This window comes from Alligator mississippiensis, chromosome 12 (assembly GCF_030867095.1).
Source record: "Alligator mississippiensis isolate rAllMis1 chromosome 12, rAllMis1, whole genome shotgun sequence".
In the NCBI taxonomy this organism is placed as follows: domain Eukaryota; kingdom Metazoa; phylum Chordata; order Crocodylia; family Alligatoridae; genus Alligator; species Alligator mississippiensis.
Window position 1 is genome coordinate 25,724,820 of NC_081835.1, and position 26,081 is coordinate 25,750,900.

General features: G+C 44.0%; 1 protein-coding gene across 2 annotated transcripts in view; it reads left to right on the forward strand.

Moving 5' to 3' along the window:
• Window positions 1-25,796, forward strand: part of FGD3 (FYVE, RhoGEF and PH domain containing 3) — a 225,214-nt gene extending 199,418 nt beyond the window's left edge. For both annotated transcript variants that reach the window (XM_059716171.1, XM_019495441.2), the window contains 4 exons: window positions 6,083-6,205; window positions 8,527-8,679; window positions 12,629-12,769; window positions 24,383-25,796. In XM_059716171.1, the coding sequence (XP_059572154.1) occupies window positions 6,083-6,205; window positions 8,527-8,679; window positions 12,629-12,769; window positions 24,383-24,607 (642 nt within the window). In that variant the 3' untranslated portion in view covers window positions 24,608-25,796. The remainder of the gene's footprint in view (window positions 1-6,082; window positions 6,206-8,526; window positions 8,680-12,628; window positions 12,770-24,382) is intronic.
• The last annotated feature ends 285 nt before the right edge of the window (window positions 25,797-26,081 follow it).

A 26,081-nucleotide genomic window follows, 5' to 3' on the forward strand; every position in this document is an offset into this window, starting at 1 on the left:
GCAGCCTAGCAATCACAACATTGTGGTGTGTGAAAGAAGCTGTTTTGAAACCCAGTCCTGTAAAAACTTGACAGTATATTTACATTTTACAATCCTAGCATAGTAGGATTGGTCATGTGAGGAAAATGAAGCCTTATGATTATTATTTTACTTAAATAGTAATACTGGGAAGTTTCAGTAAGCATCAGGCTCCCTTTGTGCAAAATCTCTTTCTGAGCATCTAAAACTAGGAATCCAGTTCAATAAATGAGACGAGAGACTTCAGTTTGCTGAGGGTTCATACACTCGTTCACCGCTTCTGGTCTGCATTCACGTGGCTTGCTTTCAGCTGTATGAACATAGACTGGGAGTAGCATGTGCAGCTGTTTGCTGCTCCTGGGTACTGCTCAGGAGGCCTGGTGTAAGTAACAGGGAGTGGGGATAGCAGTAGGCAGGATCCAGGGGCTAGGAGGTCCATGAGGTGCCTAGCTAGAGGGGGAGGGTTGGGGAGTTAAAAATAGCCCAGTCAGCATGTGCAGGGTGGGAATAGCACACCCAGGGGCTGGCACAAAAAGCTCAGTTTTTCCAGCCCCAGGGGTGCACTGCAAATGTATACAGGTGTTTGCAAGATTAGGTTAACCCTTTCTTAGATCACGTTAACCCTTTCTCAGTCTAAGTCAGTTCACCTATTCAGGGCATTTAGATTAACCTTCCTTTGGATAGATTGATCTAAGTGTAGCTCCTGTACATACCCTAAGCAAGGAACTCCTCGGCTTGGGGTTAAGGGAGCTATGACAATAGCAGTGTAGCTTTCAGAGTGTGTACTTGCTTCAAAGCACTTCTTTGTTTTGCAAGGAACTTTTTTCAGACAGCCTATATTTAGAAGTAGGTAGCACTCTCTGCTCTCTCACCCATGCTTTTTAGAGCAAGCAGACTGTCTCGTTTAATGTAGTTCAGTGCTTCCAGAAGGCAAACTATTTCCTTGGTTCTGTCCCCAGTTCTTCAGCTCAGTAACTGAATAACCATGACTTCTTTGTACTTCACTTTGTTTTTATAAAGGGACATTCACCTGCTTCAGTGGGACATTATGAAGTCTTATTCAGATTTAGAAACCTTTAAATGAAAGGCCTTTTTAAACATTCGTTATGTCATGGGCTAAAGGGCCCCTGTGCCATAAGTTAAAATACATTCACATAAAAACTATCAATTCGTGCAAATATTGTCCTCGACCGCAAATCCCACTCTTTAGCATATCTGTCCATCCCAAAGCCTGGCACTCTAAATATATGAACCTTTCATAGCTGAAGGCTGGCTCATCCAGGCTACTTTATCTAATAGCATCTACAGCTGAGATCCCTTAGCAAGACTATTCAATTGGCAATTGGGTGTCTTTTAGACTGTGGATGTACACATCATCATCTTATTTTAGAGCTTCCCAGTGTATTCCAAATCAGCTAACTGGCCAGTCATTAACTGGCAGTCCAGTTACAATTGAGGAATTTTAGGCAGTTGTTTTTCCTGGCTGTATATAGCTACGGGGATAGACAGGTAGAAGCAGTAGTATTCTTTTTAGTATTCTTTGTGATCACTGTCATAGGCTTACCCCAAAAGTAGGAATGATCTCACCAGAGGTATTTGTTCCAAAGAAGATTTGATTAACTTTATGTTTCATCTCATTCAAAAGTCGATGTTAAGCTGCATTCATCATTTTTATCATGGTACAGATTGTATTACTCCATCTGTACGCATCATTACAATTTTGGAACATAGCTGAATCAAAGGTTATGTCCAGACTACTAGTTAACAGCTGTTTAGATGTCAAAGGATTTTAGGAATGCATACCTAATAAACAGAGGTGAGGCAAAACTTGTAAGTATCACTGACTGATTGTATTACTAGGGCAAAAACAATTGCCCTCCCAAGCACGTGGGAGAAAGGGCTATTATTGGAATGATCCCCCAAAATAGTGTCTATCTGTAATGGGACAAATCATCCCCATAATAGCAAGTGCATTTCAGGGAGATGGACCATTAGGGGAATTCAAGATGCCCTAAGAAGGGAATTCTGAGACATGTCAGCAAATGGAACAATGCTATTTGGTGGGTAGGGGGTCCTGAAGGTATTTGGGAGCTATCCATAAGGTAGTAATTGTCTTTGGATTATCCCAGGCTTGGGGCGAGTCCAGGTCACCAGCTGTCAGGACTTGGCAGGATCAGTAGAAAGGCTGATCTTGGGAAATATTAGCAGGACACTCTGAAGGACTAGGTTGTAGCCAGATGAGAGAGTAAGAAATTTTACCTGTCTTTTTGTTTCATCTTCAAAACTTTTCATATACAAACAATTATTTTCTTCTACATAATAAATCCTTCTGTTTTGTTACCTTACAGCTTGCCTGTGGTAAAGAGTAAGTGATATTCCAAGCTGGCCCCTTCTATGGAGGGACCTGGAACTCGCGAGGGGGAACTACCTGGAGCAGGAAAAAAATTCCTCTGCTGCAGCTATAGGGTCTGAGGAAAGGGCAGTGGAGCTGAGGCTTGCAGGTGTGAGCATTCATCCCAGGGACAAATCTTGGTCTATTGCTTGAGCCAAGCAGCAGTAAGACATCAGGGAGAAAATTGGGGCTCCAAGGATACCCTGTGGATGGTTTTATGACAGTCACCTTCCAATAAGCTATCTCTCACAAGGCTTAATTTTGCCTTCAGTCACACCCATGTAATCTCATTAACACTAGTGAAATTACATGGTACAAATACGCAAACCAAAAGGCTTATTGTTCTTGATGCAAATTGTAATTGTTTAAAAAAAATATCCAGTAATGAAGTACACTACTCAAACCGTTTCAGAAGGATTCTTCCCTTAGTAGATGAAGGGAAATGTGCTTTCATAAGTGTTTAATTATCATGAATATCAAAATTAGAGCTGTAAAGAAGTTCTTCATCAATGGGTGGCTTTGGCCACTGGAAATGCTGGGGAAGAACTGATGCTCTTTCAAATCATGCTGATTAGTGAAAGTAATCCATGTCTTTTTAATTGTAAGTCTTTTTTGAGCAGGTCTAACATAGTCTGAAATTAAAATTATTAGTAGTGGCTCATCCCAGGCGTTTGTAAGTGTTTCATTGTCATGATAATTCAGTGTCACGTTAGCTACATCTGGCTCTTGGCAAGTAAAGTGCATTTGAGCTGTGTGAGAGAGATGGCATGGATTCACATACATGCTTTTCTGCTGAGTAGTAAATGTGTATAGAAAGAGAGGTCTAGCAATTTCCCTATGTGAGCAGATATGTATCGATATGCTTCATAAAATGTAATTGCTGGACATCATATGTGCTGTGTAAAAGTTTGAAATTTTGCCTTGGAAGCAGTGAGGAAATGAATAAAAATGAAAGCACAAATTAAAAATGAGGGAATACATTTTAATACTCTTGTATAGAGCTAGAGCTCACTGCCAGCTATTTAGCAGTAGCACACGTTTAATACTCTTGCAGGTGAGGCGGGTCATACAGCTGTATTCAGGAGCATTCTGCTCTTAAACCGGGGAAAAATTACCAGAGAGGGTCAGTTCAAGATGAAGAAAGACTCAATAGTGGAGCCATTAATTTAGCACCAAGGCTCTTCTCTATCTCCCCTTCCTGCACCAAAATGAAGAGTAGAGGGTAGAAGGAAGGGAGCGAATGATGCAGCTAAGGAAAGAAGTAAATGAGTGTGCTGGGAGCTTTATGTAGAAAAATAGGCAAAGGCTAAGATAAGCAGAAGAAAATGAGAGGGATTAAAGCAAAGGGAAAGAGTGAAGAGAGGCACTGACTGGAAAGGTGAGGGACAAAAATATTGCTGTGGGAGACTGCTGTGGTCTAGAGGAGGGAGAAGATTAATAGTAGATGGGGTAGATGCTAAACATGGACTAGAGGAAGCATGTGTGATGGGTAGCCAATATATCCCTGACACGTTGATGTTGGCTTCTCTCAGGCAAGACTTTCCCATGGGATAAAAATACTAAAGACAGTTACATTTCTTCCCATACTGCCTTTGCTGGGAGCAGAAGCAAAATGAGTCAGAAACAAAGCCAGAGTTTCTTGAGAAATGAGACACAGGCCTGGCCCTAACCCTTTTAATTCATTGGGATGAGAGTGACTCAGGATTCAAATTCTTGTCTACTTATCGTTTCTTCCCAGATTATATTGCAATCAATGGGAGTTATGCATATTCAACTCGTCTCTGAATATCTCTCTGCTTCAGCAGCTCAGTTAAGTCAGCTACTTATTGGCTGTTTACAGACATTAAAAAACCAAACCAAACCATGCTTTACCGAAAGAAGCAGCACGTTAGTTCGACCTGGCTCCACAACATCTGTATAGATCAGACACTTCAGCAGGGCTTTTAGTTGTTTTAATCAGCTATTAGACAAAAGCACCAAAAAAGCCTCGCTAAAGTGCCCAGTCTATACAGACCTTGGGTGAGCCAGGTCCAACTAACGTGCTGCCTCTTCTGGGCATGTGCTGGGCTCAGCGCAGGAGCGCACTGAGTTTAAAGAGCCATTTTTTGGGGCGGGGTTTAATGTCTGTAAGCAGCCATTGATTCTCACTGCAGAGACATCACTCATTTATAGACTTTCACTGGGCTAATGAGAGACAGTGCCTTTGAAAAAGTGGTGAGATTCCTTCTGGGCTAGTACCACTAGCTGGCGATCAGTGGGCTGCCTCCTCAAACATGCTGATTGCTATCTCTAAATTCCCAGCTCTGTAAACCCCCTCTCCTCCTCCTCCTCCTCCTTATTAGGGTCTTCAGAGTTTTTGAAGTTGAAATTCTTTTTGCAGACAGGTCTCAGGCCCCATGATTTATCTCTTAGCACTTTTTGAGGAGAAAAGCTGTGTTGGAGTGGGAGAGGCAGTGGATATGAGGAGCAGGTGTTCCTCTATGTACAGTTGCCACCCTGTCAAAATGCAATTTGTTTCTTCATCTGGTGATGCAGATTCCTTTAAACTGTGCTGACAAAATGATGAAGGTCGAAAATGTGGTGAAATTGCTGCTTAGATCTTTGTCTTAATTGATTTCTGGAGCTCCTTATAAACTCCATAACAAACACAAAATGCCTCTGCTCTTGCTTTTACTTGTGGGCAAATCAAAAAAACTTATTAGACAGCATTTTCTCTCAAAATGTTATGAGCAGATTGAAGCAAGGGATGAGGGAATGAATTAACACGGCTCTTTATTTGTTTTTTATTTTGAGAGAGAGGTAAATCTGATGTGAATTTGCTAATAAAGCTACCATACATTACTGTACAGTGTGACAGATTTCCTCTCTCTAGATACAATAGATGCGTTTGCCAGAGTAATTTGGTGTATACTTTCTATAAGCAGGGGGCTCTGCAGTGTCTGTAATAGTGGTGGGGTGCAGTGGATGCCTGTAATTTTCCTCCTCTCCTTTCATGGGCACCAAAGACAGCCTAAAGCCAGCAGCACTGACCAAGGAAAAGGTACAGTCAAGATAGCTGAGAATTAATGTATTTAAATTTACCAAACAGATGCTGGCCACAACTGTAAGTAGATCTATAGATTTACGAGTTGGACAGTGTCAACCTCAAAACTGTTCAATGCATCAGAAATGTTCTCAGCTAGTGTGCTTCTCAACTAGTGTGTCTTCTCACCTGCCCCACCTTCACTGAAACCTTACACAACCAAGGGAATAGATCAACACTGCAACAAGTTTAAATCAATTCAGGCCATGTTGGACCAACGAGGAAGATGTGATTTCCAGAAAGAAGACACCCTTGCTGTGCCTCCCCACCCATCTCCTTTTGCCAATAGATTGTTAGATGGAGTAATTCAATGGTTGTGCTGTCTCACAACAGGAGAGATGGCCTCTGTGAAGAACAGACCATGCTGTTTAGAGCCTTATAGGGCCAATCAGCACTGGATGAGCTGATGTATCATTTGTTCACTGCAGTCTCAGGCTATACGTATCACTGACAAGAGAAGAGTTTCCTTAAGCATGTCTGTATGAGGAACATACACTGGGAAGAAATAAATATGGTAAAACTGAGTGACAGAATTATTTTGCAATATGCAATTGTTATACAGAGTCCTCCATTTATACATTTTGTTTCAGGCTGATCCTTGCAGAAAATCATCCAAATCTAAGCGAGACAAGGAAAAGCAAGCTTGCAAAAGCTGCAACGAGAGCTTCAACTCCATCACCAAGAGGCGGCACCATTGCAAACAGTGTGGGGCAGTGAGTATCGGAAGCAAACTCTAGCAAACGTTTCATTTCTGTCAGTTCAGTTAGTGCAGATGAAACAATTTAAATTTAATATCAGATCCCAAGTATTTGGGTAGTTTTTGGACCTCCGAAAGAGCTTTTGATTTTTCAGCAATTTGGCTGAAGGGCACTGGAGTGCGCAGCAGGCTCGTGATAGAACAGATCTTTCAAGCTGTGCTGTCCATTGGGAGTCAAAACAGAACTGTATTCTTGGATGGAGGTGTTGAGGAGACATGTATCACACAGCTGAAAAAAAGATTCCTCTCCCTTAGGTTTTTATAGTTTACAGTATTTTGAACAGGTTTGTTTTTCCCTACAGAGCTAATGTGTCATAAACATTAACCAACAATGGAATAAACAGTCCAGAACGTTCCTGTGTTAGCACTCATTTCATAACAATTCTCTAGTTCTGATTGATATGCTCAAAGGAGACCTGAATATACAATATATTCAGAAGCTCACAGAACACCTGAATATACAGTGGTAAAGTAATGAGATTGCATTTTCCCTTGTGTGAAAAGAGAGGCGTGGTGCTTTTTGCCTAAGAAAGTTGCCCACTGCGCTTAGAAGGTCTGGAGAATCCAGTGGTAGTAGCTTAATGCCTGGATATTAAAGGAGTTAAGAGCCCATCTCCAATTTAATTTCAGTGCTATTTGGATTCCTAATTCTCTTAGGTTCTCCTGAAAATTCCCAGCCTAAAATAGCATGAGATCAGGGTTTGAATTACAATTTGTCTCTTTGGAGGATCTGCAAAATAAATTGGGCTGCCCATCACGATGCCCTAATAAAAATCAGAGACTTCCTCAGGTTATGATTTTCAAATCTTATGGGGGGGCTCTTGTTTTATGGGGGGCTCAAGCTCCCCTGTAATTCAAACCCTGTATGAGATTAGTTTCTTTATGACCTGCAACCTTCTTCTGTGCTGTTAGTTTCACAGTTTGGTATTCCTGATTTAAGTAGTTTAAAAATAATCTTGTTCATATGATGTGAAATGGAGGTAAATTTGGTCTGAAGAGAGGGATGCAGGTAAGGAGATATTTTTAAAAACCTTTTTAAAAGCTTTAGTCTTAGAAATAAAATTACAGAGAAGGATTACACAGTCAAACAGGAGCAAGTGCTCTTGAAGCTTCAGGGTTTTTTAAATAATTACTGCAGTCATCACATTCATTTTCTTTGGGGTTGAATTGTTATATCAAAGCTCAATTTTATTTTTAAAAAATCAAATAAAAACCTCCCTCATGGACACAAAGACAATAAAGAGAATTAGGTTATTAATAATTTAAAGTTAAATAAACAATTGTTTGTTATGCAGTGCTTACTCACGTGGCAGTAATATGCAAATGAAAGAAGTTAATTTGCCTTAAGCTAGGACGTTCATATTAAAAAACAACTGCTTTTGTTTGCGCGTTTCAGAAAAATGATGCGGCATTTAACACTTTTATATGGGGCATTTAACAGGAGGAATGTATAGTAATGAATATCCTATAGGTCTGCCTGTGAGAATATATTCTTCTGGCTGAAGAGCATTCCTGTTGCATTATTGTATAATAAAATGGGATTTGAAGACAAATCCTACTGATGACTCCTGTATTGTGAGCACAAAGGGTTGATCCCTTCGTCACAATAGTCTGCAACAGCAGTTACTAACATGGAATTTCAGATGGGAAATCATACTCTAGAGCCCTAAATCCAACACTTTTCATAGGCACTAATTTTATGAGACTAATGTATAATTCGTTGTTCATGGCAAATCAGGAAAAAATGGACTAATTTGGTATCAGGCTGGTCATGTATTTTTAACATATTAGCCTATACTCTCAAAAGTGTCTAGTGATTTTTTTTAAATGCTTTTTTCAGATGTTGAGTACCAAATACCTTAAACCTGATTTTCAAAAAGTATGGTACACCCATGCCCTGCATTCTCACCACTCCGATTACTAGTTTTCTTTGATGTATCTCAGTGTGGGCTTTCAAAACAATGAATCACTTTGAAAATTAAGATTCCAAAAGCTTTTTCATGTAACATCACTTTATTAGTGGTTGGAAATGTTTTGTTTAGTTAGTATCTTGGAACAGGACATAAGACTGCAACAATTGTTCCTTAAGCTCTGATGGATACAGCATTTTTTTTCCCCCAGACATGTACATATAAAAGATACATGACACCTGCTGCTGTCTTGTGCCTGAAAGTTTGCAGAATTTTATTTCAGCTGCTTGCACTAACCAAATCCATTAATAAAAGTGAATTTGGTTTACTAAAGACTGAAGAATAAAGCATCCTCTCTCTCATGCAGGTTATCTGTGCCAAATGTTCTGAATTTAAGCCACTTGCAGATAACAGCCGTCACAATCGGGTGTGCAAAGACTGTTTTCAAATACTATCAGCAGCCCCAAGCAGCCCTGGAGCTGAAGCTGTGGGAGAACAGAAGAAAAAAATAGCTACTGAGGTACTGATGATTTCCTATTCATCTTATAATATACTAAATAGACATAGGAGTCTGCTTTGATTGTTAAAATCCTTTGGATATATTCATCATGATCTTTCACCATTTTGGTAGCTTAACACTCACTCATAACACATGCCTGGCAACCTAGTACTTGTTTGGCCAAACGGGCATACATTTCAAACATGTAATATGGTTTTTCATGCAGGAACATCCAGGTTTCACACATTAAACAAATAGAGGCATGTACGCACTGCCTGCTCCTTCCTCCTCCCCTCTTTTGTGGATAATTTTGCACCTCTGGAAATTTCACCACAAAATGTGAGTGGAGCTGACTTCTCAGTGAACCATGCAAAGGTGTGAAAAGCTCTTTTTATTTTGTGAAACACCAAGAAGCAGCAGAGTGAGAGAGCCACTGTTTTTAAAGGTGCCTCTTTTGGGGTAGCTGAGTGACAGAAATTTACACGAACAGGGCATGTCTACACGTGTGCCTGCAAGCAAAAAACTCTGGAGCATATTGCTCCAGAGTTTATTCATACACAGCACATGGAGCCCAGCCAGAGCAAGTGCTACCCTGTAGCAAGTACTACCCTGGCTGGCTGCTCCAGCTGGGCTCCATGTGCTGTGGAGGGGCTAGCTAGTGCCCAAGGGTGCTTCAGCATGGGTGCTGTCTGCTGGCTAACCCTACTCTGAAGCACCCTTATGCTTCAGCCAACCCCTCTGCAGTGCATGGAGCCTGGTCAAAGCATCCCTGGGCTGGCAGGCTGACCCCCCAGGTCCCTTACCTGGCTGGGCTGCTCCAGTGGGGCTCCACATGCTGTGGAGTGGCTGGCTGGGGCACAAGGATCCTTCAGCATGGGTACTGCCTGCCAGCTCACCCTGCATTGAAGCACCCTGTGTCCCGGCCAGCTGGGGTAGTGCCTACCCATGTGCTAGCGCGCATGAAAACACTCCACAGCAGGATAGTACTTATGTTTTACTTGTATTGCTGTGGACTTTATTCTTTTCACACACCCTAATAGGGGCACATGTGTAGACACTGAGATGTTTACTGCACAGTTAATTAGTCAGCTGCACTCATGGTGACCTGCTTCATGCTTCATCAGAGAGAAAGTACAGTGCTGGGAATAGGGATAGAGTATATGTAGATTTAGAGCACAGCCAGAGATAGCATATGCCACTGTTGTGTACTTATTCTGGCACAGAGACATACTTAGGTGCCTTTTGGTGATAAGAGGAGAAGGGATAAGAGTGCTTTGAGCCATGACTATCCTGAGCAACAGAGCAGCCCACAGATGGTTGTAGGCAGTTGCCACCTGCCATTGTGGTTTCTTGGCTTTTATGGCTCGTGTAATTCTCTCTTGCTAGATGGTTTATCTCAGCTTTGCACCTTCAGCTTGGTGCAGAATCGGTGAAGTCAAAAGTGGGATAAAGCCACATTCTCCCTTAACTGCATCATTTGTAAGGCAGAGCAAAGAATCTGGTTCTGTGGGTTGATATTAAGCTGCAGAATCTGAGGATGCCATGCAGATCTGGCTACAGTCCAAGGGTGCACCAGTAAAGCCTGGTTTCTCTCACCATGAACTATCTAGTACCATCTGAGCAGAACTATCTGCCAACAAAGTTAAAGCCTGTACCTAAACAGCCGAAAATTCTGATAATCCTGAAAGCCAGGAATCTATTTAAAAGCCAGTGAAATGTGCATCAAAGGCATTACTTCAGAGAACAGATTATTGTTGTAAAAATCTGAGAAAGGGGGCAGTTTACCTTCATATTCTTTTACTTTTATTCCTGTCTTGAAAGGATTAGGTAAAATGTAAGAAAGATGGTGCACAAAAAAGAGATATCACAACAAGTCTGTTTCTTCTCCTCCTATTTGTGTTAAGCTTTGTAAGGAGCTTAATGATAACTGAGGAGTTCGTGATTTCACAAGTATTATTAGCAACTGCCAGAAATCCTCTAGAGGTTTTTCCATTGGGAAGTGCAATATGATAGAGACATCTTTCAGTGACAGTTTTTTGGGGTTTTTTTTACCTTTTGTCACACAGCCCTTGGATACAGTTCACCAAACAACTTCCCATCTGTATACTAGAGCATCTGCTAGTATTAGTGTTAAAAAAATTGGATTTCTAAATAGAAGATTTAATTGAGTTAGAAAAAAAAAAAGCAGGGATAACTAGGGCTGTGCGAAGGTTCAGTAGCTGATTCAACGCAGAGGAGATTTGACCCAATTTGGCGGCCAAATCTCCAAATACGAATCAAATCAGGAGACCAGTTAAAAGGTCTGGATCGAATCAGAAGCCTGTGAATCTATTCAGAAAAGATTCAGCACTGCTTCGGAGATTCGGCCATAGACTAAACAGGCAGCTGTCCTCACCACACTGGACACAGCTGCCTCCAGTTGTGGTGGGCGGAGTGGGGAGGGAAGAGGCATGGGGGAGGGAGGGGCTGGGGCTGAGATAAGCTGCCCAGCCAGGGAGGGGGGCGAGGGGGGATGTGGGCGCGGTAGCACTGGGAGTGGGGGCTATGCCCTCCTGCCGCTTGCCCCACCGGGGTGGGCAGGGGGTGTGATGCAGGCGCGCCTTGCTCCGGCCAGAAGGGGGCAAGCAGCAGCAGGGCATAGCCCCTGCTCCCAGCGCTGCCACGCCTGCGTCCTGCACCCCCATGGCCCTGCTAGGCAAGCAGCAGCCGAGGCATGGGGGTATGGGATGCGGGCACTGCCGCCACATGCCCAGCTGGGGCCGGTGGGTGCAGGCACTGCTGCTGCTTCCCCAGTTGGGGTGGGGGGGTGCAGGATGTGGGCGCGGCAGCACTGGGAGCAGGGGCTATGCCCTGCTGCGGCTTGCCCCCTTCCACCCAGAGCGAGCCATGTCTGCATCAAACCCCTTGGCCTGGTTGGGCAAACAGCAGCAGGGCATAGCCCCTGCTCCCAGTCCTGCACCCCCCCTGCCCCAGCTGGACAGTTTGTCCCACTCAGCCCCAATCCCTCCCTCCCTCATGTCCCTTCTCTCCCCACCTCTGCCCACCACAACAGACTTACCAGCTGAAGGCAGCTGTGTCCAGTGGGCTGAGGACTGCTGCCTGTTTAGTCTATGGCCGACTCTCCAAAGCGGCACCGAATCTTTGGATCCAATTCAGCTGAATCGAATCACTGTCTCTCCAAATCGGTCGAATCTGAAGCAAATACTTGCCACTTCATGCAGTTCTAGTGATAACACTACTGCATTTTCTTAACCCTCTCCACCTGATTGTTTCTGCCTGGTTCATTTTCTTGCAAATTCATGATATAAAATAGTCATCCTCTGAAGAAAGTACATGATGTACAAAATATGTCGGGCACTTCCTAAAAGGGAACTTGATGCCAACCTGGGTGACCCATAGAAAGGTGGTGGCTTTCCTAAACATACCAGATAAACACAACTTGTAATGCAGCGAAAGGAATGTGCAGAAGGGAAGGTTATAGGGTCCCAGTGTTTGGAGGGGTATGGAGTAGTATAATCAGAACGCTGTTCTGTCTTAGCATATGCTCATGTTATCTTACCAACAATGGTAAACCCAGAGCTCTGTCTCACCCTTACTGAAGTTCTGTACCTTGCAGATGCCTTTCACTTGTGCTGAGAAACCATTTTCATTAATTTAAAATCTCCTCCCAACCTACTTGAGCTAAGCAAGAAACTAGCTGTGTCATCTTAATTGCTGTTCTCAATTTACACTGTGGAGGTGGAATTTTAACTTCCTGTCCTCTGGGAACAATAGTTCAGCACCTACCTCTAGGTACTTAGAGGCATACTATATCTTGATAGTGTATAATGATGATTAAACTCTTGTGCAATTATAGGCTACTCAGCATTTGCCCTTTTTGGTTTCAAAGCTAAGTATTTAAATATGGTGTGTTTAAAGTACCCATACCACATAAGAATCAATAGAAACAGCTCTTATTTTCTTTTTACAGAAGCAGAACATTTTGGCAGCAGAAAACAGCCTTTTCAGCAGCTACCTCCAGTTCCTAGAGAAAGGGAAGACTTGGTCCAAAGTGTTGGTCACCATCCCCAAGACTGAACCCCTCGTCTTATACCTGCAAGGTGTCAGTCAGGTAAAAGTGACGTCCACAGGGGCATCATTCAGCAAAAAAGTATAAATTTCACTATGTCAATCTGGGAAATAGGTCAAGGGATTTGGCTTACTTTCAACAGCAGAAATGAACTTGGTGTTCTGAATTTAGCACAAAGCCTCAGAGATTTCAAATTTCCATCTTATCTGTAGATGAAGATTATGTGATTGCAATCAGATGTCTAGTTTCATCTCTCTCTTTTTAAAAGGAGAAGTGGTAGCATAAAAAGGACAAAGCAATGATAATTATTTCAGTTAACATTTATTTTCAAAATAAACACTCAAAGGTTCTATGGATCAGTTATCTGGGGAAAATGTTTCTAGTAAATGCAGAAGGTGGCAAAGCAGTACTAATAAGATGGTGCTATTTTAAGCCTTTGTACTTTAATGCTGCTCCAGCTCTGGAGTGAATTTACACAGATACTAATATTTCCCAAGGCCTGGGATCTGGACTATGTGCAGTGAAACCAATGTGTCTTAACAGCTGCTATTTTTTTAATTGCTTTGTTTGTAAATGACTGGAAGAATGCACTGTGATAAATTAGGTGATAATTTATACAGTGGATTTTTAGAATGCATGTCAAAACTTGTTTGTGGTGAGTCAAACTGAACACAAAATGATAGAATCAAATCCTAGTAGAATGACAGCAGTGAACGTTAAAGCCCTTCAGACCCAGAGTAGAATTGCATCTGTTTCAAATTCCAATGGCATTGCTTTACTTTGGGTATATTGGGATAGAGGGGAGGGATCATGGGCCAAATGGAGCTTTATGTTACCAGAGGCAAGTGCAGTGATGTTGATGGATTTGCCTTGGATGAACACCAATCTATTTGACAGCATCAGAAAACAAAATTTGGCCTTTAGCTACTGTTATCCATGACTTGTTATATGGAGAACTTCACTTTCTACAAGTATAAGTATTTGTATGCCACTCTCAAAAACATGCATCCTATGAGAATGCATACCACCTCTAAGGTCTTTAAATTGACCCTTTGTAATGCTTTGAATGCAACATTCAGGAAGCTGAAGTTTGAATTACAGGACATGGACACATGCTGCTTTTGCTTCAGCTGGATTTCACAGTGTACAGGGTAACCTTCCAAGTGGTTCTAGGGGTTCTGGGGTTGCCAAGCTCCCACTGGAGCTTTCCAACTGAATTAACCAGCTGAAAAAGAAATTCCCTTAGACAGGACAATATTTCTAATACAGGAGCAGCTAATTTTGAGATTTTTCCAAAGGCTATTACAGCAAGGGCTAATTTTGAGATTTTTCCCAGAATATTGGGTAAAAAAACCTTAAAAGAAGCAGCACAGAAAAGTTGTCTTCCTACCAAATTAGTCAGTTGAGGTAAAATTATCCTATACAGAAAGTACAAGGTCTGTGTTTTTTGTAATGAAGCAATGGAATAAAGCTTTATGCAGTGAGTCTCTGTACAGAGTAAATTTCACCCTCAAGGGGTGTGTCTACACAAGATGCTTTACTGTGTAGTTGACTAATCTACTCAGTAAAGCATCACCATCTACACGTGTGCACCATTTACCGCACAGTAGATACTGCATAGTAATACTTGTATAGATGCTGACTGGGAGCAAATTTGCGCCCAGTCAGCCTAGGAAGCAGGGTGTCACAGGGGACAGGGAGCTATCTGTCCCTGTCCTGGCACTGCTCAGCTTCCCCCAGGAACTGGGAGCTCTCTGCCACCTGTCCTGGCTCCCAACTCCCAGCACAGAGCTGGCAGCTCTGGAAGACAAGTGGGTGCTAGAAACCCAGCCCTCATCTGTCCCCTAGAGCAGCTCTGTGCCGTGTGGAGCTGGCTGCTCCAGGGAGCAGGTGGGAGCTAGATTCCCAGCCTCTGTCTGCTCCCTGGAGCAGCCAGCTCTGGCTCAAGGAGAGGATCTTGTAGCAAGCCCTGTGTCCCTACCCCACACCTGGCAGGAGTCTCCCTGGCAGCTGCCCCACACCCAGGATAATCCTCAGCAAGCCTCCTGCTGCTGCAGGGGCAGCTGTCTCCTGGCCCAGTGCACATCAGGAACCTGTCTTAATGTATATGGTGCCAGGAGACAGCTGCTGTTGCAGCCAGAAGAGCTCTCTTTGCTCTGTGCCCACTGAGACAGGCCCTGTGCCCCTTGCTGGACCCCAGGCTAGAACCAGAGGGAGCCTGGAGCTCCCTCTGGTTGCTGCAGGGGGACCAAGCAGGACAGGAGCAGCCCTGTACCAGGCTGCTCCCAATGGGAGCAAAACTGCTCCCAACAGGGAGCACATGTAGACCTGCTCCATGGAAGGCTTTGTAAGGAGCTTTGTAAGGAACTTAATTCCGTACTGTAAATTAGTAGCATGTGTAGATGTGCCCAAGGAACATCATTTGTTATAAGGTCCAAGCCCTCTCATCTGTGCAGGTGTGTGGTAGCTTGACTCCAGCAAAATCATGTAGCTCCATTTGCCAGGGAAAGAAAAGTTGGGACCTCCCATGTAAGGTCCAGAGGCGGGTGGGGTGGGGTGGGGTGGGGTGGGGTGGGGCCCCAGATCTCCTTTTTTTTCCTTGGAACATTTTCATGCACCCCAGTTGAGAAGAGTTTGGAGGAAAGTCAGGAGAAGAGCTGCAAATACATTTAAAGGCAGTATACATCATTTTCAGTAACTGCTACAAACCATGTAGACATAGAGCAGTTTCACTTGCACTGTGTGACTTGAAGGAAGTTCTTCCATGTAGGTCCTCATTACAGTCTAGTATCTCAGGGCATCACTAATAATGATCCACACAACAGAAACCAGTTCTGTCTGGTCCACAGTAGAACAATAACAGCTGTAAAAATGTTAAATCATTTTCATCATATATTAATAGGAGAAACGAAATTGGTGCCATGGTACCATATTCTTTTCCTGTGCCCTGCCATATTTGATCTTGAACCCATGGTGATGTGATTAGCAGGACACTATATTAGGGGGAAAGGATGCCTTTGACACTGAGCATTGGTTTTATGACGGTTAAATTTAATGATTAGTACCCCTGACTGTTTCAGATATGGGATAAATCAGTCAACAAAACAGCAAGAAAACACCTAGTACAAGGTTAATCTGTCTTGTATTCAATAACATTAATCCTGGATTTACTATCAGAAATCAGCAGTCACTGGCTGGGATCATAAACAATGAAAATGAGGACCTATTTCATGACGTGCAGCAAAGAAAAAGGAAAAAAATTATAACATAATTTCTTTCTTAATTCCCTTTGTGAACACAATTTTCCATATGCTTCTAATTCATGTATCATATAATATACTTTCTTTTAAAAAAAGGCTTTTACAAAACCTCCCCTCCTGGCATTTAGATTAATGAATTCTGCATCCATTCTTAAATACTGTATCGTTGGTGTTATTAGTGTTTAGATATCTGTCTGACTTCATCCCATCTCTAATAAGCTTCTATGTGTTATTGCTCCTGCTGACATACTGGGCAGGTTCATTAATGCACTGTGGTTACGGCGCATTTAATTTAATACAAGTATAATTTAATATACTTTAATATAAAATATTATACTTTGGAATATACTTTATATAATTTAATACTTGTATAATCAAGTACTAAAGAAATGCTCAGTAACCACAGTTACTGCACAGGAAGTGCGGCTGATGAACTCAGACTGGTGGGGTGGTAGAGTGTCCCACAGGAGCGCTGGCAGGATTTGCAGCCTCCCTGCTACTGGCCAGAGTACCCAGCCAGCTGCAACACCCCCTCCCGCTGACTCTCAGCCAGCTGCAAATCCCAGCCTGCTCCCCAGCTGGCTGCAAACCCTGCCCCCCCTTGCTCCTGTGGGATGCTCCACCGCCCCACCAGTCTGCGTTCACCAGCCATGCCTGCTGCACGGTAGTGCCAGCACATGCCTTTTTAGTGATGCTACTGCCCAGTAGTGTATTAGTACTGTTTCCGCTGTGCCACACGCTATTACATAGTATTATTAGGCTACTGGGCAGTTGGTGTCTCATGTAGACATGCCCATTGAAATTAGAAAGCATGAGATTAGCAGTGACAGAGCAAAAGTTTGCTGAATTCATGGTCTGGAAATGTTTTGGGGGAACCTCCTCAAATTTCCTAATATATAGGACAGGGGAGGGCAATTATTTCATCTGGATGGCCACTTAATTAATTTTGGCAAGTAGTTGAAGGCTGTAATGGTTGCCCCGTCCCTTCCCAGGTGCCCTGCCCTCTGGTTGCCATATTGGGACTGGAAGTCTCGCCCCCTAACCCCTGACCTTTGCCACCAGACATCTCTCCCCTTGATCCCAGAAGTACTCCTTTTGGGGTGGTGCCATCTTGGAACTGGAAAAAAAATGAATTCATATACTAAAAGTCAAACATCTACTACAACATATAAATATTTTTGTCTTGATTTATGTGCATTTGCATAGTGCATATAGTGGTATTGCCTAATAGCTCAAAAATAAAGTCTTACTCTTGTATATTGTATGAGAGAGGATATGGGGTGTGGTTGGGAGTGTGTGTGTATGGTGGGGTGTAGGGTTTGTGAGGGGGTATGGCTGTGTGGGGGGTATAGGGTATGTTGGGAGTGTAGGGGTGTATATGTGGGGAAGTTGTGGGGTTTGTGGGATGTGAAGCAGAGTGGGAGGGTATGGGAAGCCTCCCACATGTCCCCCCCATGGCATGGTGGCAGCAGGCTGTGGGCTCTTGGGGTGCTTATAGCCTGTACAGATGTTATCTCCCTGCTGTGCATGGCTCCAGCCAGTTCCAGCTGCATGTGGCAGGAAGGACCAGAGCCAGGCCAGCCCACCTCTATCGCATGAGGCTCCCATGCAGCTCCCAGGGCTCACGCACCACTGTGGGGAAGGCCCACCCAATGGAGCTGGCTGCCTTACCTGCTCCCTGCCACCATGTTTAGTTCCTGGGACTCCACTGAAAGTGACGGGGAGCCCCACAACTCAGGAGCTGCACATGGTGGCAGGGAGCAGGGAAGGCGGCTGGCTCCATCGTGCTTGGCATCCCCCCGGTGGCATGTGATTCCTGGGAACTTGTACGTCAGCCCTGAATGATAGGGGCATGCTGGCCTGGCTCTACTCCTTGCTGCCATGTGCAGCTTCTGGAACTGGCTGGAGTTGTGGGCAGCTGCACCTGTGGGCTGTGAGGTCCCTGAGGGCCTGCCACCTGCTGCTGCCACTGGCAGCAGGGGCTGTGTGCCATGGAGAGGGGATGTGGGTGGGGCATGTAGGGGACCCCACAACCCCCCACCATCCCTCACACCCCACAAAGCGCACACGACCACACCCTGCCCACCTGAGCTCCATGTTCCCACCACCTGGTTGGTCATGGATCCCGGGCTCCATGCTCCCACCAGCCCTAGCCCCAGCCCCATGCTCTGCACTCCCACGCAACTGCAGCTTCCCTACCTGCTGCCCGGAGCAAGCACAGCAGCAGGGACACAAAGAAGAGTGGCTAGAGGCTGGGAAAGCCGAGCAGGTCCCTCGGCAGCTGCAGCAGTGCCAGCAGCGGCCCCACCTAGAAGCTGTGTGCTGCCCAGGGCCAGGGCCCTCCCATGCAGGAGGGTGAGTGTGAAGCGAGTGGGCTATGTGTGGTACAATTAATTGGTGGGCACCTGCAGGCTGGATGAAATTGCCTGGTGGGCTGGATGCAGCCCACGGACTATATTTTGCCTACTCTGGCCCTGATATAGGATCTTTAGTCTTGGCTGATGAATAAAATATATAGTACACCACAGAGAAACCTTGGCTACCTCCTAGAAAAGCAAACCTTAAAAAATAGAACAATATTTGACTTTTGGGAATGGAGAGGGGAAATCAAATTACGAGAAACTGAAGCTCTTGCTATGTGTAAGCACAATAAAATTCTTTACAGCTTTGAAATGGAGGGAAGAATCCTAGTGTGCTTTATGTGCTTTAATGACACGTATCTGTGTAACTGCAGTTTTTGGCACTTATACACATTATGGTTGTATTTTGCCCTGTATGCTTACCTCTTGAAAGGGAGAAAAACTCTCCCACCCCTTAGGCCAGCTACATAGTGATTAGGGTACTTGTCCAGGGAGGAGCAGGCACAGGTTCTAGTCCCTCCCCTCTTCTCCTATCCAGTGATAACATGAAACCAGGGCTCCCTCCCGTCCAGGGCAACATCTGTTTCACTGAGCTGCACATCCTCTGACTTCTGTACTCTTCCTCCTGGCTTCAAACAACTCCCTCTGTTGGCTAGCCATGGGTTGGTTTCAAGTGGAGGACTGGAGAAGAGTCTTCATGGAAGTGTAAAGTCCACAGAACTACACCGAAAACATGAAGTACCCTAACAGAGGTGCATGTTTTCTGAGAAGGATGAGATCAATGAGTTAGTCTCTTGACAGCTGAGAAAATGATGAGTTTGGGAGAAAGATTAGACAACATGAACTGGAGCAACTGCTTAAATCAAGCCTTACTTAGACAAAAACAATATTTGGAAAAATTCCTAAAACTACCATCTTTTGTCCATCATGAAAATTAACTCTGACTGCAATTAAAATCTCTGACTGCAATTAAAATGATAGCAGCTGTGTCTGTAATAAATAAGGAAGTAATCTACTCAGACTCACAGGGAGAAGGAAGCATCTTTTGTGGTTCCTTGGAGGCCACTAGTCATTCTAGAATAAGCATTAACTAGGTTAGAGGGTGTTATATCCAGTCCTTGTTCATGGTAGCCAAAATGCAAGGTTCTAAGGGCCTGCTCCAGACCCTTTTCAAGTCTATGGGAGTGTTCCCTTTCTTTTGAGAGAATTTTGGGTATGCCACTGTGTGTTAGGAGCTAATACAGCGACATTAGGTTTGGAAACTTCCCAAAGGAGGACAAAGAATCTCAGTGTCTAGCTAGCTATTTTTCTAATTGCAACAAATGGTTTATTTTCCTTCTGTTTTGTGTATGTTTAACTCTTATTAGCACTAATGGTAGGTCTGGTCATATATTCAGGATCTTAAATAGTGTTCCCACATTAAGGGAGCTCCACAAAAGTGGGGTCTGGCTCTTTGCTTGAAGTCCCAGATCCTGTATGTTGCAATCACTCATGCCACAATGTTACAAGCAATAAATAAGCCCACTGTTAATGCTCAAATACATGATTCTTTCAAGTCATCCAGCTCATAGACAATAACATTGAAAGGGTGCGTGCTGTGTGTGATTACTGCCAGCATTCAGTATCCCTTAAATTTCAGTTTAACACTAATTATTTCAATATTTGGCTGGGAATAAGCCCTTGAGAGAGAACTCTTCTTTCCATCTGGGCAGTGTGATTTGCTAATTGGTTGCTACCATCTAATCCACAAGTACTCCTTACACATTTGTCCTCAAGCGCTCCTTACACAGACAGCCAGACCCAAGAACTGATTCAAAGTGGAATATTACATTTACCCTATGCACCAGGTTGAGGTGTCACTTATACCTCCCTGACACACTCACAGCAGGATGTAAACAGGGCTTAAGTGGGACACAGGCCTGCAACTTTCCACCCAGGAAGAAAGGAGGAATAAGTGCAAGAGCTCCAGAGAAGCTCATAAACTTGTAAAAGGAGCCTCTGTAGGTGCCTGCAGTCGAGAGCCTGATTTTACTTGATCCTTAAAGCTAACATTAATGAGACTGGCTGCCTCTTACAGTGTTGCAGTTCCTCCAAGGTGACTCCTCCTTTTGGATTACTAGAGTCTATGGCCTGGGATTATACTGAAAGGAGGTACATGCATATATACATATGCATATATATACATGACTATGCATATATATGTGTGTGCACATATACACACACACACACATATATTAATAATAAATACATTCTAGAGAAACAAAATTGATCAAATAAGGTGGGGGCAGTATGTGATTGCTAGTATTGTGCAAACAAAGCAGATGTAGCCTGGATATACCTCCCATACAATCATGATCAATGTTTTCTTTCTTAACAGTGAAGCAGACTCAGGCTTAAGTTTGACACCCTAGCTGCTCCCACACAAGGGCATGCACCCCTTCTCCATCTGCACAATGCACACATACCTGCACCAATCAGATGCATGTAGCAATGTCTGTACCCAGTTTATACATGTGAATATCGTGTATTACAGATGCAACAAGTACCTGTAGTAATAACAGGTGCAGCTGAGGTATCAATACCTTGACATTTTATAGGGTTTTCTTTTCCCACAAAATCATGGTGCTTATAGTAAAAACTAGTTTCTTTGTTCTTTTATGGCAATTTTGCAGCAGCCTCTCAGTGCAAAACCACACTACCCTACCACACCTGAATTGGTCCATTTGAGGATAGCATTCTGGAGGATGATTCTTAGGTGGCGTAGAGTCATTGTAGTGATTGCTATCTTGTCACCCTGTCCTTATATTAGAAGGCAAGGTGTTGCTATGCCCTTTTATAGGTGTTGTCAGTTTATAGGGCTGGGCTGGTGAGGCCAGGATCATGGGGCCAGGTCACGGGGCAGTGACAGCTCAGGGCTGGGGCCTGGGCTGAGCCGTGATCTGCCTGCATGCCCTGCCCTGTGGTGGGAAGGGGGGCATGTGTGTTGGGGGAGGCTGCCTGGGCTCTAGGACCCAGGGGTCAGGCAGGGGCGAGAGGAGGGAGCAGGAGGCAGGGAGCACGTGCAGCAGAGCTTGCCTGGGCAATATGGTCCATGGCTGTCCCCGCAGTGCTCCACATAGGGCCGAGCCTCGTTTGGGCTAGCCCACACCCCACTTCTGCCTGTGCCTGCCAGCCTGGCTCCAGCCAGTGCACAGCTTCTGGCAGGGATGTTCCTGGTGCAGCTGCTTCTCTTGCCTCCAGTGGGAGCCACCCAGCTAAAGCTTCACCCCCTGCCTGCCCAGAATGGCACAGCATGGGCAGGAATGGGAGGAGGAGCTGCAGCTGGAGATGAGGGGACCAAAGCAGCACCAACGCCAGGGCCGGGGCCAGGGCTGGGGCCTAGGGCAGCAGGGCTGTTCTGGGAGGGGAGCAGGACAGACCCACCACCTCGGGCCCCAGCCCCAGCCAGCACGCACAGCTTCCAGCAGGGCTGTTCCCAGTGCGGCTGCAGCCAGCTGGGTGCTGCTCTCCTCCACTTGCCTCCAGCTTCTCCTCCCGCTCCTGCCCCTGCTGCACTGCTCCAAGTGGGCGGGGAGCTTCAGCTGGGCAGCTTCTGCTGGAGGCAAGGGGAGCAGAGCAGAACCAGGCACGGCCCCACCGGAAGCTGCACACGCCAGTCGGGGCCCTGGTCAGCGGGCAGGAACACAACACAGGCTGCCCTGGCAGGAGCGGGTGGGGCTGGGCCCCTTGTGGAGTGCTGCAGGGGCAGCCATGGGCCAGATTCAGTCAGTTGGTGGGCTGGATCCGGCCCATGGGCCATATTTTGCCCACCCCCACCTTAAGGCCATTAGTTCTTTGTAACTTTGCAATCTGCTCTGTGTAAATAGCTCATCTGAGAATTGGGAAGTTGCAAAGCCATTTTGTCCTCCTTTCTCCTCTTAGCTGCCACACTAGATGATGTGACAGTGCATGCTTAGAAATGGGTTCAGTTAGCTAACAAAAGGTCTGAGGGAAATCTCCTCATTAATTGTAACTATTTTTTTATTTAAATATTATATTACTATGCAACTAAGACTGCCCACACTATTTTAATGAGAGGGGATCGTGCTGGGTGCATGCATGTATATGGTGTAGCTCCATGAACATGCATGCTCACAGACATGATCTATGTGGGATGCTATAGGAACTTCCTGGACTCTGAATGTTAAAAATGGCATTTAATTTTTTAGGATTACCCCAGAATCCTGTGATTATCTATTCCTGGTTATTAGAGTATGCTAAGGGTAAAACAGCCTGACTTTCAGAGGTGTCAAGAATCTACACATGCTGTTGAAATCAACGGCTGCCTGCGGATTTTGATACCTTACTTTAGGCTCACCCTTGTGAAAATGCTGGCTTACATGACTTCACAATGGTCACACATAAAGTCAATGTCAGCTGAGACTGGTTTCGCTTGTTCTTAGCTCCCCAGATGATGATGTCTCTTGTGTTGTGGAGGTGTCTCTCCTCCCCCTTGCTGCCTTGAAGTTCAGCAGAGCAATTTGTTTATTCTCAGGCAGTTTAGGGAGTGGGTGACAATCTGGGTGTCATCAGTGGTAGTTGAATCAGCACCACTCCTTTGATCTGTGAACTGTTCCAGGCTCTAATAGCATGACTGTGGGTGGGTGAGTAGTGCAGGAGCCCTAGATTTCATAGATTTCATAGATTTCATAGACATTAGCCCTAGGCACTCTCTATGGAGAGGTTGGGACGGGGGGCACTGGAATGGAGTTGGGGATGGGGTGGGTCTTACTCTTGTGGTCCCCTCTTTCTTCCAACACTCACATACTGTGACTTCCCTGCAGTGGCTCCAGCAGCACAGTAGCAGCAGTGCACAAAGTACGAGCAGCCAGAGATTTGCTGCTGGGGGGGAGGTGATGGGGAGGGGTGGGAGATGTCACCACCTTTTTTGCTGCAATAATCACTGGTATTTTGGCCACTTGGCACACATATCAGTGGCAAAAAAAGAGGTGACAACCCTCCCTCCCTTCCCCACGGCAATGAACCTCCAGCCATTGGCTGTGTGCTGCCACTGCCCAGCACAGTGCTGACAAGTTACACCTCTGCCAGGCTCCTATGAAAACTGCAATGATCTGGCTTTGATTTTTTTTTCTGGACTCCAGTGCCTCCCCCTGCATCATTGTGATGGAATTGGGAGTACTCTGGGATCTTTAGGAAAAATGATGTGTTTTCTGCCCTAGAGGCAGGTGGATGAAAGTGGGGATTTTTCAGTTCAAGGTCACCCTGGCACTTTGTGGTTTGCAAGGGCTAGCTGTGCTTGCATGCTGTGCTCTAACTATGCATAGGTGCATCATCTTGGTGTCCAGGGGAATTGCATTCTGCTGTTCTTGACTGGATGGGTAAATTGATTTAATATAAAGTGTCTAAAGAAAACTTAAAAGCAGAAAATACTGGGTTTCCATGTCACAGTTAAAGAATTACCAAAGTCCCCAGCTTTTCTACTGTTAGGGCTGGACTCTTGCCCAAAGGGACTGTTACAACTGTAAGGACTGTTGCCAAATCCAAGGCCAGATGTGAACCAGTTTATATATGGCACAGTTCGAAATCTGGGTTGATTTGTACCCTGAGCTGCTGCACTGCTGTGGCTTTTTAAATCAGCCCAGAGCCTGGAGCATGAACATTGTGCAGGCTTCAATGTGCATATAAGTAGATGGGTGCATACATAAATATTCTAATTTGTTATAATACATGATAGGAATACAGTTTATTAGCTAATCAGATACATGGACACAATACTGACACAGTGAATTGTCTCAGGGTACCCTCAGTTGTTGGGTTGGATGACTTATGGTTTTGTTAGATGTTTGGACATGATGCCTCCCTCCCTGTTTAGGAAATAGACCTTGCTTTTTAAAATTAGTGGGAAACCCATTAGAGAGAGAGAATTCTCAAATACTAGGGAGAGGAGGTGTTTGCGTTCAGCATATTGTTTCTTTTTTCTATTTCAAATGCAAAACTTTGGTAGTTCTTACATTGACTTTTTTCCTGTGTTTTAGGATGGGCGGAGTCTTCGTGCCATTCCCCTGCCTGGTTATGAAGTCAGTTTACCAAGTTCTGGTGAGAAGTTTGAAGCAAAACACATTTTAAAGCTTTACCAATCCCAACAAACTCTATATTTCAGTGCAGAGGATGAAGAACTGCAAATGAAATGGATGGAAATTCTCACCAAAGCAGCTAAAGGGGAGACTGAAGATCTAACTGAAGGAATCAGTAACCCATAGAGCAAATTCCATTTAGTTTCTTTAACTCATGCTATATACCGTCACTTGAATTCGGTGTTCATGGCACTTTGGAAACTGTATGGCTTTATATTTTCATGTGTCTGTGTAGGAATTTCAGTGGTTTCTCTCTCCTTTTTCTTTTTGTACATTTATCACGTGCAGTACTAGCTATCTGACATATATTACATTAAAGGAAAAAGTAGTAATAGTTGTTGACTGTGTTTATGCTGGTTTTAAATCGGAAGATAAGGAAGAAAGCATTAACTTTATCAAAGGTAATGGAAGACCAACAGTCTCTTGTTTTCCTAAATGTATATTTTTCAGTCCTTTCAATTGCTGTTCAGTGCAGGGTGTGTATAGTCTGTGATTAGGTATATAAATGCTGCCTTTAAGTTAAATGTTGTAAAGGCTTGTGGCTGGCCACTGACATTCCGTTCTCTGTCCTTCCCCTTCTGATAAGAATGGTCTTTGTGAAGTGTGAACAATGTACTGAACCTTTTCTTTTACTAAGCTGTTTGTCTCTACTATTTTGAGATGACCCATTCACAAGATGTATACTGTAGAAGAGACTTTTAATAACTACTGCAAAACATGCAGAAGAGAACATTAAGAAGCCTCATAAATATTAAGCTTTTATATATTGTGTTTTGTTTTCTTTTGAAACCAACACTTTTTTATTTCTTTTATGAACCCATTTTAATGTAAGTGAACCAACATTTTATACTGCAACCCGGGATGTAACCAATAAACAAGAACATTTTTAGTATACACAGTACAAAAAGGTGACTTTTTTGTTGTATTGGTTAACTTTTTAAAGTAATCTAGGATTTATTTATATAATTTGTAAATAATGTTACATAAGTATTTTAAGAAGTTTTAAAAGATTTGAGCTAATAACAGGGTTTAGTGCATAGGATGATACGAGATATTTGTATGAATTGAATTTGTAATTTAATTTCCTTGTTCACCTGTATTTGTCTTTTTCAAACCTTAAGTGCTTATCTATTTAAATAAAATCCGTACCATTACTCCTGAGCCAAATCTCCAGAATACTGCAAGCTTTAGATCAACATTTAACATAGGTACAGTATGAGAGTCCTATCTGTTTTTAGTAATAGCAAGCATGTAGTGCTGATATGCAAGGAGAAAAAAATGAAATAAAATTTGTCACAGTGGTATGATTTTTAAACGCTTTGGTTTAACTTTTGTTCCCTGTTCAGCCTTCGACATTTTCTATCCGGTGTTTGTCAGTGGAGAGCACTGATCCATACAGTCAAAGTTTCAGTTCGGAGTGTTTGAAAATTAAGGCTCCAAGCCAGTGCATATTTCTCTCCCATAAGACACCTCTCCACTGACTAAGGATTTAATTGTTTGGTTTTACTTTTAAAAAGTGCGTTTTCTGTAAACAAAATCCACCCATTTAATTTGCTGCTTAGGTAGCTTCCGGTAGTTCTGTCCCCACAGTGCTACTATC